Here is a 20,045-nt window from a genome sequence, read left to right as displayed (position 1 = left end):
GAAATGGAAGTTTCTTTTTTACTATCACATATGGTGCTCTTTCCAAGCAGACGTGTCAACCATCCTTCCATAAAGAAACGCCATTTTATTGCAGCATGTTATCTACTAGGGATGAGCTTCGAGTTTGAGTTAAACTCATGTTCGACTCGAACATTGCCTGTTCGCCTGTTCGGCGAACAGTGAACACTTTGGGGTGTTCGCGGCAAATGCCAGAAGCCACGAAACACCCTGTACAAGTCTATGGGAGAAATTTAAAGTGCTAATTTTAAAGGCTAATATGCAAGTTACTGTCCTAAAAAGTGTTTGGGGACCTGGGTCCTGCCCCAGGAGACATCTATCAATGCAAAAAAAAGTTTTAAAAACTGCAGTTTTTGCGGGAGCAATGATTTTAATAATGCACACACACTCGAAAAGCGCACAAGTGCCCGTATAATGAATTGTCGGCTCCCCGTAATACAGAGAACAGTCATTGAAAGTCATTGATAAAAAAAAAAAAGAGCATGGGGTTCCCCCAAATTCAATTACCAGGCCCTTCAGGCCTGGTAATGTGGCCTAAAAATCCATACCAGACCCTTTATCCGAGCCTGGCAGCCCACAGGAAAAGAGGGGGGGGGAGAGAGAGCGCACCCTCCTGAACCATACCAGGCCACATGCCCTCAACATTGGGAGGATGTTTTGGGGGTCTGTGACCCCTCAAAGCACCTTGTCCCCATGTTGATGAGGACAAGGGCCTCATCCCCACAACCCTGGCCGGTGGTTGTGGGGGTCGGCGGGTGGGGGGCTTATCAGAATCTGGAAGCCACCTTTAACAAGGGGACCCCCAGATCCCAGCCACCCCCTGTTTGAAATGGTAAGGGGGTACAAAAGTACCCCTACCATTTCACAAAGAATGTGTAAAAGAATGTTAAAAAACACACACACACACACCGTTGAAAAAGTCCTTTATTAAAAATAAAACATTTTTTAAAAAAGATTCCAGCGGTGGTAAGGCACTCTTGCTATCCAGCGACGGATGATAATCTCTCCGGGATCCAGCGAAGGCTGATCTGATCCAGCGACGGGTGATCTCTCCCTCCAGCGCAGCAAATCCATCCATTCTCTGTCTCCACCGGAGGAGACACTGCGGGGATCCCGGTAGCCTGACATTTCTTATATGAGGAGGGCGGGGCCATCTGTCACCTGACCCCACCCCCCTCTGACACATGTGGGAAAGCCTGGCTTCCCCAATGACGCTGCGCTGGAGGGAGAGATCACCGGTCACTGGATCAGATCAGTCATCGCTGGACCCCGGAGAGATGATCATCCATCGCTGGATAGCAAGAGTGGATTACCACCGCTGGAATCTTTTTTTTATTTTTTTTATTTTTAATAAAGGACTTTTTCAACGGTGTGTGTGTGTGTGTGTCTTTTTTAAAATTCTTTTACACTTTCTTTGTGAAATGGTAGGGGTACTTTTCTACCCCCTTACCATTTCAAACAGGGGGGGCCGGGATCTGGGGGTCCCCTTGTTAAAGGGGGCTTCCAGATTCTGATAAGCCCCCCGCCCGTAGACCCCCACAACCACCGGCCAGGGTTGTGGGGATGAGGCCCTTGTCCTCATCAACATGGAGACAAGGTGCTTTGAGGGGTCACAGACCCCCAAAGCATCCTCCCAATGTTGAGGGCATGTGGTCTGGTACGGTTCAAGAGGGGGGGCACTCTCCCATCCCCCCCTCTTTTCCTGTGGCCTGCCAGGTTGCGTGCTCGGATAGAGAGTCTGGTATGGATTTTTAGGGGGAACTCCACACCATTTTTTTTTAATTTGTCGTGGAGTTCCCCTTAAAATCCATACCAGACCTGAAGGGCCTGGTAATTGAATTTGGGGGAACCCCATGCTTTTTTTTTTTTTTTTATCAATGACTTTCAATGACTGTTCTCTGTATTACTGGGAGCCGACAATTCATTATAGCCGCAAGTGATTTTAAATGACTTTTTTTCCTGCAGAAATGACACTTTGTGCAGGGACAGTTCTAAGCACGGGAAACATGTGCCCCTTTACAGCCATACTATACACACCCCCCAGGTACGAAATTTAAAGGAATATTACACTTTTATTGCTTCACTTTAAGCATCATTAAAATCACTGCTCCCGGAAAAACGCAGTTTTTAAAACTTTTTTTTGCATTGATACATGTCCCCTGGGGCAGGACCCAGGTCCCCAAACACTTTTTAGGACAATAACATATTAGCCTTTAAAATTAGCACTTTAGATTTTGAACTTTCGAGTCCCATAGACTTTAATAGGGTTCTAAAGTTCACACGAAGTTTAGGTCTGTTCGCAGGTTCTGGTGCGAACCGAACTGGGGGGTGTTCGGCTCATCCTTATTATCTGCTATGAATTATAAATCTCCAACAAAGAGAGCAAACATGCCTTATAAGAAATAAGAGTTCTTCTGTCTCTCGGCCATCCTTTGTATCACTGTTACCAGCATTCAGCATGTCTGGGCATTGCCATAGAAGCCTGTATTGAATGTTGGTTGGGACTGTTTCATTTACATACCATGCTGTTTCCCTTTTTTTGATATAACATGCAACATTGTTATCAGCCCCCAAACATTAGTGTTTTTAGGAAGGTAAATTATATTAATTTATATTGCTTTGAATTAGTGGTGATAAGTCCAGTTTTATATTGGAGAATCTAATGTTATTCATCTTTACTAAGACAACACTCAAATGCTGTGAAGTGTTTTGATGACTTCTGCATGTGGTTAAACGAATATATTTTTTCCAATAAAAATATCTCTTAGAAAAAGGAAACCACAGTGAGATCTAATTGCAACATAAAAGCAAACATTAGAAACTCATGGGAAAACAGAATCTTTCTTTTACTGAAATGTTGTATACTGCAGAACTCAACAGGTTTCTTAATACACATGTTAGCAATGTAAAAACTTTAAACAAACTTCATAACGAAAGAAAATATTTCTTGCCTCTTATAAAAATGCACCCCGGTCCTAGCCTCATTTAATATCAAATAAAAAGGTCAGTCTGATTGACTGATTATTTACACACATCTGTTTGAAGGGAAACGAGCTGCGCCAAAAATAATCTCGGTTTTGTCTTTGTAGAAACCAAAGCAATGATAATTGGTAGGTTGAGTTCTGTTCAATACATAGACGTATAAAATATCTACGGATGTGCCATGTAAATGATCTTGATTGTGATGTTTTATACATTTGAAAAGAAGGTCAAGTTGGCAGTATGACTCCAATTCAATGGGGTTCATTTACAAAGGGCAAATAGGCTGTTCGCTTTGCAAGGAAAGTTTCCCCTAGCTTAGCGAATAAGGTGAACCTCTGCCAGTGCCAGGTCAAGGTCAGCTACAGACCAGGGCGAACATGCCATACTGCACCCCTCCCAGATGTGTGAGCATTATGTGTCAGCAAAAATTCCACCTCCCCTCGAAAAAAAAAATTGAACGTAAGTCTGCATGCTTACCCCCTAAGCATAAATTCCCCTCCTCCCAGGACAAATCTGCCCCCTGCTGAAATCCCCCCTCCTAACACAAATCTTTACCCCCCAACACATATGCCGCCCCCAAAAAATCACCCCTCCTAGCACAAATCTTCTACCCCTCAAATTTCCCCTATAAGTACACATCCCCCTCCACTCCAAATTTTCCCCTCCCAGAACAAATACTATGAGTACACCCCCCCCCCCCCCCCCCAAAAAAGCCCTTCCTAGCACAAATACTCCCCAATTATTCTTACTAGGCCAAATCCCCCTCCCCACATCACCTCTTTTAGCACAACCCCCCCCCCCCCTTTCTAGCACAAATCCTCTTCTCCTATCTCCCATCCCAACACAGATCCCCTAAATCTCCACTCCCAGCACTTCCACGCAGATTTCTCTTCCTAGAACAATACCTCCCCCCTTCTGTCCCAAATTCCCTCTCCCAACACAAATCCCCTCCACCCCAATCTCTTCACAGCACTCCCCACCACCCACAATACCACCGTGCCCAGCCGCCCCTCCTGTCCACCCCTTGTCCTGGCCCTGACCTTTGCTGTCTTCCATAATCCAATCATAAAAAAAGATATATTTTTTTTTAATTTCCCTTGCACTTGATTAAGTATTCTTTGCAAAGATCATTTTACCACATTCAATAACCTAAGGTAAAATTTCCTTGCAAAGTGAACAGCTTTTGCAACCCCAAAGTGTCCATGACATTTACGGCATTTATGACAAACTCCAAGTCATCCAATGAAAAAGGATCCAGTTCTTGATGCCCTGTGTAGGGTGCTTTCCCGATCCCTTGTAAAATGCTTTGTTCTAATGTGCCCAGGTTGGAGTGTGCTGCAGCCTGCTGGTGTCTGTGCCAAGTTACCACTGCAGAAGCCGTTCAATGCTACACTTACTTTTTAGTAATTGTGCAACAGCTTGAATTAGAGCATCTACAATCCAACAGTCTGTACTGAAGTTATTAAGTAGTCATGTCTCCTAATTGTGTCCAACAGTCTGTACTGAAGTTATTAAGTAGCCATGTCTCCTAATTGTGTCAAACAGGCAAAAAATTTAACATACTTGGTTTAAAGTAGAACTAAAGGAAAACCTTTTTTTAAAGTTTTGGATGGAGTGGAGATGGATTAGAACCCCTGTCAGTTTTTATTGCTGTCTGTGTCCCCTTTAGGGAGAGTCGCTGTCTCTATTTTTCCTGTTTACCATTATCATTGAAAGTGAAAGTAAAAGTAAAAGAAAATCCCAAATTTTGGGTTGTCCCCAGAAAAGTAATGGATGGGAATCTGCCCTGGGGGGGTCCCCACAAATTCAGTTAATTTGTAGGGATTTCCTCCCACTTCCTGTATTGGCTATGGGACAGGAAGTGAAGGGAAATCTCCCCAATGGGACACAAATGGCAAAAAAAAATAGATAGGGTTCATAACCCTCCCTTGCTCTATACAAAATGAAAAAAATAATGTTTTGCCTATAGTTCTACTTTAATCTGTGACTCATGACCAATGCCATGATAGTTCATTTAATAAATCGTAGCAATGCCCGTCTCCCAGCTGTAGGAAAAAGCACTTAGTGTGCAGGATAGTGCATTTACAAATATCCCATCCCAAACAAACACTGTAGGCTCTGTCTTAGTTTGCCATGATTGGGGCAGAAAAAGCTAAATAAATGGATAACAAATATAAGAGTGTGTATGTTTTGGCCTGATAGTTATAAGGAGACCAACTCTGACTTACTGTGATTACATGCTAGATATAGATATAGTGAGACCATATGTAAAAAAAAGTGTTTGCATATGGACATACAGTAATGATACTGCATAAGAAGCACCGGCTACAGATATAAAAATGTATAGTACACATGACTGTGTATGGATGCAATAATTGTAAATGACTGTACTGATTTCAAATTGTGTAATTAGCTAAGCTAATAATTAGAATAAAATGGCCTTTTAAAGTAGCTCAAAAAATGTTTTGGCTGTAGATACACTTTGAATCATACCTGTGTTTAGTCCCATCAGCATTTACAAATATGCTCACCTCGAGAGCTTTGCATTAGCAGATCTTCATATTCTTATATACTCTCATATGGTCACCAGAGATGTACCAATATGATCATACAATACGGTGAGACCAAACTGATCAAATTGAAAAAAAGGAACAAACTTAAAGGAGTAGTATAGCCATAGTTCATTTTTCTGTACTTCTCCTGTAGATCATAATTCATTCTGCAACACTGACCCATTTTCAGCAGACAGCGGGCTGAAGCATTTACATATATAACTAATAGATCATATTTTCAATAATTTAGTCAATCGCAAAATGCTTAATAATTCCGTGTGTTTGGTATTTTAATTGATATGCTATCACTTGTTTGCAATCACTCACGTCAAAATGAACAAATCACTATAGGTTTCATTTACTAAAACAGGAGCGTGCAAAATCAAGTGCAGCTGTGCATGGCAGCCCATCAGCTTCTAACTTCAGCTTGTTCAATTAAGCTTTGACAAAAATACCTGTAAGCTGATTGGTTTCTATGCAGAGCTGCACCAGATTTTGCACTCTTCAGTTTTAGTAAATAGTAAATCAACCCCTGTTTGTATGGCCACCCTTAGTCAGAGGGGCATTTCAAAAATGTGTCTAAAGCATAGTTAAATGCTTTATAGTTGGTGTGTAGATTACTGCTTTAGGCTTATTCCCATGGACAAAGAGGGCCACACAGTGTAAAAAGGTGTGCTCTTATGGGGCTGGGAGGTACTCGGGAGTGACAGGTGTTTTTGTACAGGTGACTGTATAAATCAATAATAGGCAGTGGCTGTACACATGTCACTTCAAATTCAAGCTGTTGAATGTGTACAGGGAGGGATGAAGACACAAACTACATCTAGGCAGTGGGGGGCTGAAGCCCTGAGTGGGTCCCCAAAAAGCTCTGGGTTTTGGGCATGCACAATTCTGTTATTAGCCCGAGCCCAAGCGCTGCTGCTGAGCGGGGACCAATCTGACCCCGAGTGCGGCCAAGTGACATAGCAGGTCTCACCTTCTGGATCCTGCAGTGCCTATGATGGACGTCTCACTGGTCCAATGCTGGGGCCACGGACATGTGGCGTCCATCATTGGCGCTGCAGGCTTCAGAAGGTTGAAATTACAATGCGGCCGCCACGTCACTGTGGGAAGATCCCCACACAGCACTTGGGTGGGCAGCTCTCCTCTCTTGTCCTATCCCGTCATGGTTCTGGCTGCCTGGAGTGCTTGCTGTCTACACTACTGTGATGGGCGAGCCACACACTATGGCTGAGCTGCAGGAGTAGGTCACATCACCTGAAGTCTGGTCAGGTAGGTCAGTGCGTGTCACTGTGGGTCAGTGTATGTCAGGTAGGTCAGTGTATGTCTGGTAGGTCAGTGTGTGTTAGGTAGATCAGTTTGGGTCAGTGTATGTTAGGTAGGTCAGTGTGAGTCAGGTAGGTCAGTGCGCATCAGGTAGGTCAGTGCATGTCAAGTAGGTAACACCCCCCACAATGCCAGACACGGACTCCGGGCTGAAGTCCCTGGTCTTTTTGCCACCTAACAACGCCCCTGCATCTAGGGCCACTCATCCTTGTCACCACACTTACAGTAGAAGTGTTTGCATGTGTACAGACAAAACCTATCATTGATTTGTAAAGGCCACTGTACGCAAACACTCGTCTATCCTGGGTGCCTTCCAACCACATTGACACGCCAACTGCGCCAATGTGAAGGCTTATGTGTATTTTCCATACGGAATGCAGGTTCTTGTTAGCAGATGATCCTGTGTAAAATATACGCCTAAGGTTTTCAAGTCTAGACATGTACAGCATTCAGACTTTCAGAATTTTTCTATTAGCTATATGTGTGTACATGCGCACACATTTACTTACAGTAAAATGCATTAAATCTGCAGCTTTGTACAGCCCTGGATGCAGCTGTGTCCTTCTTTTTTGTACACTGCTAAACACAGCAGACATTTTTATTTGTAGACACATCTGTGTGTATTGCCCCATTGATTCCTATAGTGTTGCGTATATATGTATCTAAACACAACATTTAGATGAGTGTGTGAATGAGCCTTTATGCCAAAGCTAGTGTAAATAACTTTATCATCAGCTATTCATGAATTTAATAAATAAGGTGGGGGAGCAGAGACTGAGATCCATGCAAAGATGGAAATAAATATGGTTGTAGCATGAAGGTGGTTATGTTCTCCATAGACTCTTTTTTTTTTTTATCCAAAATGAACACATGATGAGCTTCATTATTTACAATATAAATATAGCTAAACCTTAACTTAACCTTATTTCAGGTACCAAGGAAACAGCATTCATCTCAGCAGTGACAGCGGCAGGTCTGGTGCATTCTGTGACACGGTCGTGCAGTGCTGGCAATATGACGGAATGCTCGTGTGACACAAGTCTTCAGAATGGTGGCTCAGCCAGTGAAGGCTGGCACTGGGGAGGATGTTCAGATGATCTGCATTATGGAATGTGGTTCAGCAGGAAATTCCTGGATGCCCCTTATAAAAACTCTTCTGAGTCCGATATACTTAGTGCAATGCACCTACATAATAATGAAGCTGGGAGAATGGTATGTATTACTGTCTAAAGACATTGCAGGATAGGACAAGTATACTGCAGGGTTGTATTTATTAAAGCTGTATACAAAATGTGGTATGAGTGGATGGAGTGTTAAACACAATCAACCCTCTAGAAGGTACCATCCCAAAATTCAATAATAGGAATCAGTAAATATTATGAGACTTTAAATGTACGTTCTAGGGTATATTAGACACAGACAGCTAAGATATATAAAACTATAAACATTTCATTAGATATCACATAGATTAAAAGACTGATTTTAAACACATATTCACAAATTGAGCAGCCATATAGATATCTATCTTGGCCTTGGGATCCGGTTGATAGCCAACATGTTTCGCAGGAAATCCGCTTCATCAGGGCCTCAGATATTATTAAATATACATATACACTGAGCAAAATTCTAAACGCAACACTTTTGTGTTTACCCCTATTTATCATGAGTTGAACGCAAATATCTACGACTTTTTCTTTGTACACAAAAGGCCTATTTCTCTCAAATATTGTTCACAAATCTGTCTAAATCTGTGTTAGTGAGCACTTCTCCTTTGCCCAGATAATCCGTCCACCTCACAGATGTGGCATATCAAGATGCTGATGCATGATTATTACACAGGTGTGCCTTAGGCTGGCCACAATAAAAGTCTACTCTAAAATGTGCAGTTTTCGCTGTATTGGGGGGGCCGGGGGTCCAAAAATCCCATTAGGACCTAGTATGGCCAACATTTGCCTCACGCAGTGCAGCACATCCTTCGCATATAGATGATCAGGTTGTTGATTGTGGCCTGTAGAATGTTTGTCCATTCCTCTTCAATGGCTGTGCGAAGTTGCTGGATAGTGCCAGGAACTGGAACACGCTGTCATATATGCCGATCCAGAGCATCCCAAACATACTCAATGGGTGACATGTCCGGTGAGTATGCTGGCCATGCACGAACTGGGATGTTTTCAGCTTACAGGAATTGTGTACAGATCCTTGCACATGGGGCTGTGCGTTCATGCTGCAACATGAGGCAATGGTCGTGGATGTTATGGCACAACAATGGGCCTCAGGATCACATCACAGGATCTCTGTGCATTCAAAATGCCATCAATAAAATTCACCTGTGTTCGTTGTCCATAGTATATGCCTGCCCATACCGCCGCCATGGGCCACTTGATCCACAACGTCCTGTACAGTGAAAACTAGTATTCATCCATGAAGAGAACACCTCTCCAAAGTGCCAGATGCCATTGAATGTGAGCATTTGCCCACTCAAGTCGATTACGACGGTGAACTGCAGTCAAGTTGAGACCCCGATGAGGACGACGAGCATGCATGCAGATGAGCTTCCCTGAGACGGTTTCTGGCAGTTTGTGCAGAAATTCTTTGGTTATGCAGCAGCTGTCTGGGTGGCTGGTCTCAGACGATCTTGGACGTGAAGATGCTGGATGTGGAGGTCCTGGGCTGGTGTGGTTACATGTGGCCTGCAGTTGTGAGGCTGGTTGGATGTACTGCCAAATTCTCTGAAATGCCTTTGGAGATGGCTTATGGTAGAGAAATGAAAAGTAAATTCAAGGGAAACCGATCTGGTGGACATTCCGGCAGTCAGCATGCCAATTGCACACTCCCTCACAATTTGCAACATCTGTGGCATTGTGCTGTGTGATAAAACTGCACATTTTAGAGTGGCCTTTTATTGTGGCCAGCCTAAGGCACACCTGTGCAATAATCATGCTATCTAATCAGCATCTGGATATGCCACACCTGTGAGGTAGATGGATTATCTCGGCAAAGGAGAAGTACTCACTTACACAAATTTAGACAGATTTGTGAACAATAGTTGAGAGAAATAGGCCTTTTGTGTACATAGAAAGAGTCGTAGATCTTTGCATTCAGTTCAGGTTAAATAGAGGCAAACACAAAAGTGGTGGGTTTAGAACTTTGCTCAGTATATTTATATATATATATATATATATATATATATATATATAAAATATATAATTAATATATATAATATATAAATATACATAAGACATTTGCTCATTAAATAACGTAGTGTCATAGGATATTTCATATACAACTTTATTTAATTCAACATACAGTGTAGCAGAGTATTATATCCATCATGAGAAAAGAGGAAGGATGGATCAAAACTTGCACAATATAATCAATAAATTCATATCCATCTAGACTCTGTCAAGTCTGTCAAGACACAGCGTCTTGATGGATATAAACTTTTTTGATTATATATATTGTGGAAGTGATCCATCCTTCCACTTTTCCCAGGGTGGATAAAATACTCTCTGCTCCAATCACAGGGAGCAGAGATCAGTATGACTTGTTGCTAGGCTGAACAGGGAGGTGCTTGTTTACTATAGCATCTCCCCATTCTTCCTCTCCGTGAGGCGATCGAGTCCGCGGGACCCAACTCATGGAGCTTCCCGCGGGCATGCCGCCTCCTCTGAAAGGGCAACGTACAGGTACGTGATTCTGCCTGTACATGCCCATCTGCCAACGTATATCGGCGTGAGGCAGTTGGGAAGCAGTTAACTGCTTCAGCCCCCGGAAGATTTTACTCCCTTCCTGACCAGAGCACTTTTTTGCGATTCGGCGCTGCATTGCTTTAACTGAAAATTGTGTGGTCGTGCAACGTCGCACCCAAACAAAATTGACGTTCTTTTTTTCCCACAAATAGAGCTTTCTTTTGGGGGCATTTGATCGCCTCTGCGGTTTTTATTTTTTACGCTATAAACAAAAAAGAGCGTCAATTTTGAAAAAAACGCAATATTTTTTATTTTTTGCTATAATAAATATCCCCAAAAATATATATAAAAAAAACAATGTTTCCCCTCAGTTTAGGCCAATATGTATTCTTCTACATATTTTTGGTAAAAAAAAATTGCAATAAGGGTACATTGATTGGTTTGCGCAAAAGTTATAGAGTCTACAAAATAGGGGGTATTTTTTATAGCATTTTTATTATTATTTTTTTTTTACTAGTAATGGTGGCGATCTACGATTTTTATCATGACTGTGACATTATGGTGGACACGTCGGAAAATTTTGACACATTTGTGGGACCATTGGCATTAATACAGCGATCAGTGCGATTAAAAATGCATTGATTACTGTAAAAATTTAACTGGCAGTGAAGGGGTTAACACTAGGGGGCAGTGTCCTAGTGTGTGTTCTAACTGAAGGGGGATGGGGACTGTGCAGGGAAGATAACAGATAGCTTTTCATACTCTGTATGAACAGACAATCTGCCACTTCTCCCCTCAGAGAACCGGAAACTGTGTATTTACACACACAGTCCCGGGTTCTCAGTGTCTCAGCGGTGGTCGCGGGAGCCCGGCAGTGATCGAGACCGCCAGGCACTCGCAACAGCTCGGGGGGGCGAGCGGGAGGGGGGGGGGGTGTGCGTGCCCCCTAGTTGGCAAAGAGCGAAGTGATGTTACATAACGTAGTTTCACCCAGCCGTGCCATTCTGCCACACAACACCGCATTTGCAGTGCCGCACCGTTTCCTAAAAGTCGTTTCTGTACTACTTTTGGCGATTTCGGGTTGCGATTTCCATTGATAACCGCAAAGATGTCTCTGAAATTGCCCCCAAAATCTGGACTGACATGTGGGATTGAAATTGTGCAAATTCAGCTGAACTCGCACGATTTCATTCCCTCAGTCAGTGTAAACCAGGGCTATGTTTTTAAAATCAATGCAAAATATGGTGCAGCTCTGCAAAGAAACCAGATTTCAGGTTTTATTGTCAAAACTTAATTGAACAAGCTAAAGTTAGAAGCTGATTGGCTACCATACACAGCTGCACCAGATTCGGAGAGCTCCAGTTTTTGTAAATCTCCCACACTGTGCTTTAAATTTGCTTGTAAAACTAGAAAATGTTCATTTTCTTTTTTGTCAGGCCTGAAAATTTAGTTATATCCATTCCTAAAGAGTGATATAAAAAAATATAAAAAAATGTCAAAGTGAAAGTTTTTATACGCTCCTATATACAGGATATTCAAACATCCAACATAAAATAGAACTAAATGCAAAACATTTTTTTCATTTTGAAGAGAGTAAAGCCACGCGGTGCGATTGTTGGCAGGGGATTGTCTGTTGTCCTAAAATCTTACCGTTAGTACGCTCCTTTTGACAATCGTTGTACAATTTTCCGCCAACAAATGTTGGATGACAGGCTAGTAAATTTTTTCGGCGGACAACGGTTTGATGTCAGATTTTCGTATGTACAATCCACAAATCCGTCACACAAAAGTCAAAAGTACAAACACGCATGCTCAGAATCAGTGCTCACCAAATACGAAATTAGCAGAGGGGGCCCAAAGGGGGTCCCTCAAGAGCTGAAATTCCTCATAGTACGCCACTACGTTTGTGTTTTTGGCACGGCAATTTGTGTAACGTTAGTATGCAAGACAAGATCCTGGCACACGCCCTTTTGACAAAAAAATCAGACGCTTGGCTGGCCAACAATCGCACCATGTGTACGAGGCTTTAGGGACGGTTATAGCCCCTGACAGGTTTTCTAATCCCTCTCCTCTCTATCCAAAACGAAAACAAAGCTTGGAGGAAGATTTACCCTCACCTCCTGTTTTGGGTGATAGCTGCACATTTTTGGATTTACTATCACTATTGGTCTTTGTAACAGTTGTCACCAGGACAAATAAAGAGGATGAAATTACCTAGCAGGGCCACAAACCCCACAAAAACCTTACAAGGGTCCTGCTCATTTCCTACTGTATCTAAAAAAGGTTTTCAAATGTTTTGGCTATACAGATACGTTAAAGTCAAGGTCCAGCTTCTGTCACTTTAAAATAGTTTGCTTGGACGAAGCTGAAATTCATGCTGATGCTACTTACAGTTTATACAGCGCTAACAGCGGACACATCTGTTAAGGTAATAGTTCATTCAGGCCATCTTGATCCAAAGGAACTATTTTAAAGTGACAAAAAATTGGAGTTCCGCTTTAAAGGAAAACATCAAGAAAGGTTTTCTTTCATCCAGGGCTTGGTATAGTTAGTAGCAGTAATTAGTAACATTCAGTAGGATTTATTGTAGCTGTTAAGTTTTAATGAGTGTCAGGAACCTGCAGCAGAATTTATAGCAATACAGTTAACTCAAGTGCACGTCTTCAACATTACAAAACAATTTAAGTTGAATGAAAGAATTAAATAATAGGAATAATTTATTCAGAAAAAGATGGAGACTACTTTTGGTAAATTCTTATAATATAAAAGCTAATGGCCTATGGCTTTTATACTTTAGGTTTTTGACCCACAAAAAATATGTAGTGTGCATTTCTGACTTTCCTCATATGCATGTTTTTTTGGAGTGAGTGCTGTATAACGCATTGAAGCCATAGGATGAGTATACCAGCCAGGCAAGTAGCACTTCAGATAAAGGTGCACAATAAAAGTCCACATATTTTCATTAGAAAAGGTTTACAGTAAAAAATTGACTTTTCATGGAGATAATATTATCCAAGTGTCTGTATCGCCACAACATTTTTTACCTTTTGGATAAAATAGGAAAGAGGTAAAACCCAGCCGGATTTTTTTGTCTGGTTCCATTGGGGCAGTTTCCCTCCACATTCTGTCCCATATATGCAACACAAAGTTAGAGGACATCTCCCAAAGTTGTTCCTGAAACAGGTGTCTCCAATGAAAGATTGCCTATTACCTCTTGTTCTGGGGACAAAACTAAAATCATGGATTTTCTCTAACTTTTTTCTCAGTAATAATGGTCACCAGTACAAATAAGGAGGGGGAATTTCCCCATCTGGGACGCCCGCAGCAATAGGAATTTGACAGAAGGTCTATCTCAGGGTTTCGCAACTAGGGCTCCTCCAGAGGTTGCTAGGGCTTTCTTGAGCATTGAGCAATTTCTGACTCTCAGATAGGTTCCCACTGACACTACTGATCTTTTTAGATATCTTTAAATCCTGAAGATAAAGTCATTTTTAGATGGGGTTTCCCTGATACTGAAAAGTTATTTCAAGGATTGCCCTGTGCTGAAAAGGTTTAGAAAGGCTGTTCCAACTCTTTTCAACTTAATACAAAACTAAAGAAGAAGGTTTGGCCTAGAGATATACTTAAAAGCAACTAGTTGATACAACAAAGTCCAAACCCTATGATGGGAAAATATACAAACAAGCTTTTGCAATGTTTATTAAGCCTGACCAGTAGAGTTGGCGCTGGCGGTCTGGTGAGGGCTGTAGTGGCTCAAGAGCTGATGTTTAATTCTAAATATGACTGAATTGTGTTATATGTGAGTTGGGGCATGCAGTGAACAGTTCCAAGGTTATATTATGCCAGCTACAAAGTTTTAAAGTGATGCAGACAAAATCTGTGAAAAATGTTTTATATCATGGAGAGAAATGATTGCATCTATTGTGTTGTGATGTGTGTACATTACACTGTGTGTGTTCTCCAGGTGCACACCATCAGCTCAGCCTGTGTTATATAAACCCCAGCCAGAACATTGGAAGAAACAGTTTACAGTACACTTGAAATCAACAGATGTGTCTCTCTTTGAGACCTGCTAACTTTGATAAATTGGATAATATATGTCATATTGAAAACTATGTGGCTGATAGGAAGGACTTTAGTGACTACTTCAAAAGGTTATTCTTAGTCCCGTGTATTGCAATACTATTATACATAACTGTAATATTAGAGTTAAGCCGGCCATAGATGGTTCGTCCCTGCTGAACCGGTCGAGATTCAAATCATCTATGGGCAAGCTGATTGTACCCAAGTCGACCCATTGATCGACTTGGGTACAGCCTACATGTTGAATTTTTATGTGAAATTATTGCCAGTGGCTATAGCCATAAACAATAGTCACTATGCTCTCCCAGCAGGGATGTCTCCCCATGCAGGCAGGAGAACACAATAACTCCATGGGAGGTGTTCCCCCATCAACGCTGACTGTGTTGATGCAAGAACCTAGCAATTTTATTTGGAAATAGAAAAATATGTATACCTGTGGTTGCAGGAAAGAAAATCGTATCATCTATGGCCTGCCTTGAACCCACAGACTGGCATTAATATATTGTAGAAAGTGAATTTTATTTCTTAATTTTTTAACTTTAAGGGGATGTTTTTCAATTGCACATGATTAGTTAATTTTTTGCAAAGTGAATTCTCACCACATTCACTAAGCTAAGGGAAAATTCCCTTGCAAAGTGAGCAGCCTATTTTCCTTTGGTAACTCCATGGGTCTGAAGTACATACACTGACACACAAAATTACACATAATTTCTTAATATAATCCGGGGTAATGCTCTACCTGATACAATTCATGTATGCATCATCCATAAACCTATCAGGAGAAATGGAGCACTTATAGTGGGAGATGACTATATTTTAGGATGGAACATAACTTCTGACAATCTGTTTATGAACAACTCAACAGAGGAAATTTACTAAAACTGGAGCACTCCGAATCTAGTTCCGCTGTGCATTGTAGCCAATCAACTTCTAACGTCAGCTTGTTCAATTAAGCTTTGACAGGAAGCTGATTGGTTTCTATGCAGAGCTGCACACTCGAGTTTTAGTAAATCTCCCCAACTGTGATCTAGGCGTACAAATATGCAATATATAAAAAACAAAAATCCTATAGAATGTATATTGTACACTTACATAGTTATTCTGGCTGAAAAGAGACACAATTTGGTCCATCTAGTTCAACCAATAAAAGGAAAATAAAACTCCTTCCTGATCCCCCAAGATGCAATTGGATATTCCTTGGATCAACTTTATCTATAAATGTTAGTACCCAGTTATGTACATTTAGGAAAGAATCTGAGTCTTTCTTAAAACAATCTACTGAGCTGGCCGGAAACAGTTCTTGAGGGAATCTATTCCACATTTTTAAAGCTTACTGTGAAGAACCCTTTCCGTATTTGGATGACCTTAAAGTGAATAACTCATCACCAAGTTGACTACATAGACCACTTATGTAGAGTATTTGTACGGAGCGCCTCCATGCCTCTTATCAGTTTGGTTGCTCTTCTCTGCACTCTTTCTCCAGTTCTCCAATATCTTTTTTATGTACTGGTGCCCAAAAATGAACTGCATATTCCATGATTAGGTCTTGTTAATGATTTGTACTGAGGCAAAATGAGATCTCTCTCTCTCCACAGTCCATGCCTCCCTTAATACAAGAAAGGATTTTGCTCACTTTGGAAACCGCAGCTTGGCATTGCATACTATTATTAAGCTTATGATCTACCAGAACCCCAAGATCCTTCTCCACCATTGACTCCCCAACCGTTCCCCCCCCTCCCAGTATGTATGATGCATGCATGTTTTTAGCCCCCAAGTGCATAACTTTACCAACATTATACCTCATTTGCCACTTAGTTGCATAAGAATCTTACTGTAATATTATAATATTCCTGTGATATGCTCTGCTTATTGTGGACATATATCTCTTTCCTAGGCAGTGGCTAAGCTTATGACAGTGGATTGTCGCTGTCATGGAGTCTCTGGGTCCTGTGCTGTAAAAACATGCTGGAAATCCATGTCTTCATTTGAAAAGATTGGCAATTACCTGAAGGATAAATATGAGAACAGTATCCAGATATCTGACAGACTGAAACGAAAGGTTCGAAGGAAAGAGAAGAACTATCGAAAGATTCCCATCAGAAAAGAGGATCTTGTTTATACCAATCGTTCCCCAAACTACTGTGTGGAAGACCAGAAATTGGGCATTTCAGGAACTCATGGGAGGGAATGTAATCGTACTTCTGAGGGAGCGGATGGCTGCAATTTACTCTGCTGTGGGCGAGGATATAACACACATGTAGTTAGACATGTAGAAAGATGTGAGTGTAAATTTGTGTGGTGCTGCTATGTGCGCTGTAGGCGATGTGAGAGTATGACCGATGTCCATACCTGCAAATAAGGATTATGAGACAAAAACAAACTCAGAGAAAGCCGAACGCCTTAAGACACACTGCTATACAGTGATAAATCTCATGTGCTATAAAGACTGATAGTTCAGACGTGATTTTGCCTTTTGTTGGTCACTGCTGAAAATAATCATTATAGCTAAGAATTGGGCCTATAGTTTGAGCACTTTTGGGTCAGTGGAAAATAGTCTAATTTAATGGAGCAGAAACTATAGCAATAGATAATCTACTGCAATTTTCTTTGTTCTTAGCTCAGGTGTAAGTTGTGCACTACATATGCATAAGCTTTTAAATATCCCTGAAATTAGATATATGGATGTTAGGAGAAAGTATCCCTTCAAATCTCTAATATGAAATTTTTGCAGATGGGCAATATTAGCCAATTTATATTTTGATGGGTAGAAAATAAATACTGGTTTCCTGCAAGGTTGCAATACATACCAGTTCCCAGGTATAGTTTTATGGTATATGGGGCTAAGTGTGCCCATAGACAATGATTGTTTAAATCTTGCCAATCAAGACACTGTAAACCATAGCCGTTTTGTGCATGGATCAACAGAATGAATCAAAAACTAAGCATGTCCATTAGCAGAGGTTTCGTTCTACAACTTCATTGACTATTTTGCCCATTTGTTATTGCAGTAACAATTTTTTGGCCTTGATTGGAGTTTCTACCACAAACATAGCCTGGGTGTCTAAACATAAAGTCTAGAATCCGATTTAGCATACAACAAAGCCATATACAGTATGAGTACATTAAGTACACAGCAAAGCAGCTGTGCAAATTTGTGGTGCCCTAATGAAAATGTGTTAAAATCAGTCACAGGTATAGTTTTGCCACCACTGATGCTGGTATAACCAATATGGTCAATATCCAATAACACTGGTTTCAACTCTTCAGATCCATTGCTAACATCAATGGACAATTTTCCAGTGGAATGCTGGAATGGTCAAAATACAGTATTCGCTCAGGGTTATTTGTCTTAAAGTGCCATCATACCTGTAGAAAAATCCACCTATGCTGTTTAGAGCAACAGTCCATAACTGAGTAGGAGAATATTGGATTGGTTAGGTCAGTTTTTCTCAACCTTTTTTCAGTGAAGGGACCCTTTAAATATCCACACAATCGCAAAGGCACCCCATTCTAAAATGTAAAGAACTAAACAAATAGATTTACATAACGGAGCAACATCCAAACATGTAGGACATCCAACATTAGAGGTGATTTATTTTTACAAAACAAATATATCTTTGTACACTGGTACTGACTAATATTCCAGCATTTCTCTTCTCCCTCATTCAGCTAAAGTGACATCAGTGCTGATGGACAAACAAGGATGCAGGTACCTGACGTCCTCCTTATCAACCAATTGCATCAGTTGTTAGGATGCCAGCGGCTGGACCTCAGTGCCCAAAAATGTAATGATACACAATAAAAACCTGTGCTTTGTGTAACAAAATAACAGGTATGATATACGTGTTGGTTTGTTGATAATTTTGGGCAATTTTTAGGCATTTTGCCAAGGCACCCCTGAAGAAGCAAAAAGGCACCCTAGTTGAAAAAGGCTGCATTAGGTAACCAGATCGTGAGGTTGTATGTGGTGAGCTTTGACAGTACACTCCCTAACACCTTCCATGCAGTGCAGGAATAGATGTAATTTAAAAACACCTTACCACAAAATTTGTACCACAGGTTTTCAACGCTGGACCATCCCTAAATTGTATGCATGTAGGAATCTTCAGATTCCACAATTTAATTTTGGCAATGTTCAAAAGTTCATTTAAATATGTATCTCAATAGCTTATTTTGTCTCACAAAAAACAGCTCTTACAATAAGGAAATCATAGCAGAATAAACCTACACGCAATTGTTTAATACATATGGTACAAACAGATTTAAATTATAAACTGAATAGTTATGTATTAGGTCTAATATTTCATAACTACTGCATACACCAGGAAAAAAACACTACTCAGGCTATTAAAATGATAGAATACAGTATGGTAACTATACTTGTGTAATGCATTTATTGTATAATTATTGTACTGCCCTTCATGTCAATCAAGAAGTACAGATTAGTGCTACTGTATGTCAGTATCTGCAGATTTTGTCAAAGTTTTATATGGCCAAGTACAACAGTATGGCTACATATAGAGTATGATTACTATTGCAGTATGCTGAGACAATTACAGAGTATTACTATATTGAAGATAACCTCACTAAATGCATCGGAGCTTCCTTTAATGCTTAAGGTAATGGTTGCCAAAGCCAAAGCTGTCCCTGTAAAGAAAGTGAATACTCACCTCTCCTGTCAGTTGCACAGTCCGCATAGAATACATTTATAAGAAATTACTAGTTGGAGTTTCCTCCTACTGACTCCTACCAGACACAGCGGTAATGCCGGTGGGTGGGAGGAACCTTTGTGCAGTTTATGAAGAAACTTCAGCAGGCAATTTCTCAACAATGGAGTGATGTCCCATAGTGTGGTCAACAGAGGAGTATTCACTTCCTTCCAAAGAGCAAGCTTTAATTGAGACTTTGATGACAGGGTCTCTTTATGGTTGACTTTTAAAATTCTCTACCCAAATTTGAAAAATATTGAAAGCAATTACAATTTGAAAATACATAAAACCATAATGAAAGCCATTTTGTATTTATACATTAAATTTTATATTTTCATATGAATATTTGTACAGTCTGTAAAAGCTCTTATGAAAATTGTGAATATTTGTATTAAAATGCCTTTTCTACTAGTTGTATATGTACATTTTGTAAATACTTAAGTTATGCAGTTTTCGCACTGGATGTGAATCCAAAAAGCTTGTATGGTACTTATTTGTATTCTGAAAGTATGAGTTTGTAAAGCGCTACAGTTTTCGTTTTAGCCCAAATAGCACTCAAACTGTTTAACAAATCTACAAATATTTTATGTTATAAAGTGCATTTTAGTTTATTATCATTTCATAGAAAATGGTGTGTATTTTTAAACTTTTCCAAATATTAAAGAGTTTGTGAAAAAGTTATGTCA

The 20,045-nt window shown here is 40.6% G+C and overlaps 1 protein-coding gene across 1 annotated transcript in view; it reads left to right on the top strand.

Moving 5' to 3' along the window:
- WNT16 (Wnt family member 16) overlaps positions 1-20,045 on the top strand; it is a 41,936-nt gene extending 21,891 nt beyond the window's left edge. The window contains exons 3-4 of the mRNA XM_077473558.1: positions 7,810-8,090; positions 16,545-20,045. Coding sequence (XP_077329684.1) covers positions 7,810-8,090; positions 16,545-17,009 — 746 coding nt within the window. The 3' untranslated portion in view covers positions 17,010-20,045. The remainder of the gene's footprint in view (positions 1-7,809; positions 8,091-16,544) is intronic.

This window comes from Lithobates pipiens, unplaced genomic scaffold (assembly GCF_037356315.1).
Source record: "Lithobates pipiens isolate NorthernLeopardFrog02 unplaced genomic scaffold, aLitPip1_a1.2 Scaffold_8, whole genome shotgun sequence".
Classification (NCBI taxonomy): domain Eukaryota; kingdom Metazoa; phylum Chordata; class Amphibia; order Anura; family Ranidae; genus Lithobates; species Lithobates pipiens.
Note: the sequence above shows the minus strand (reverse complement) of the source record. Positions and strands in the feature narration are given on the sequence as shown.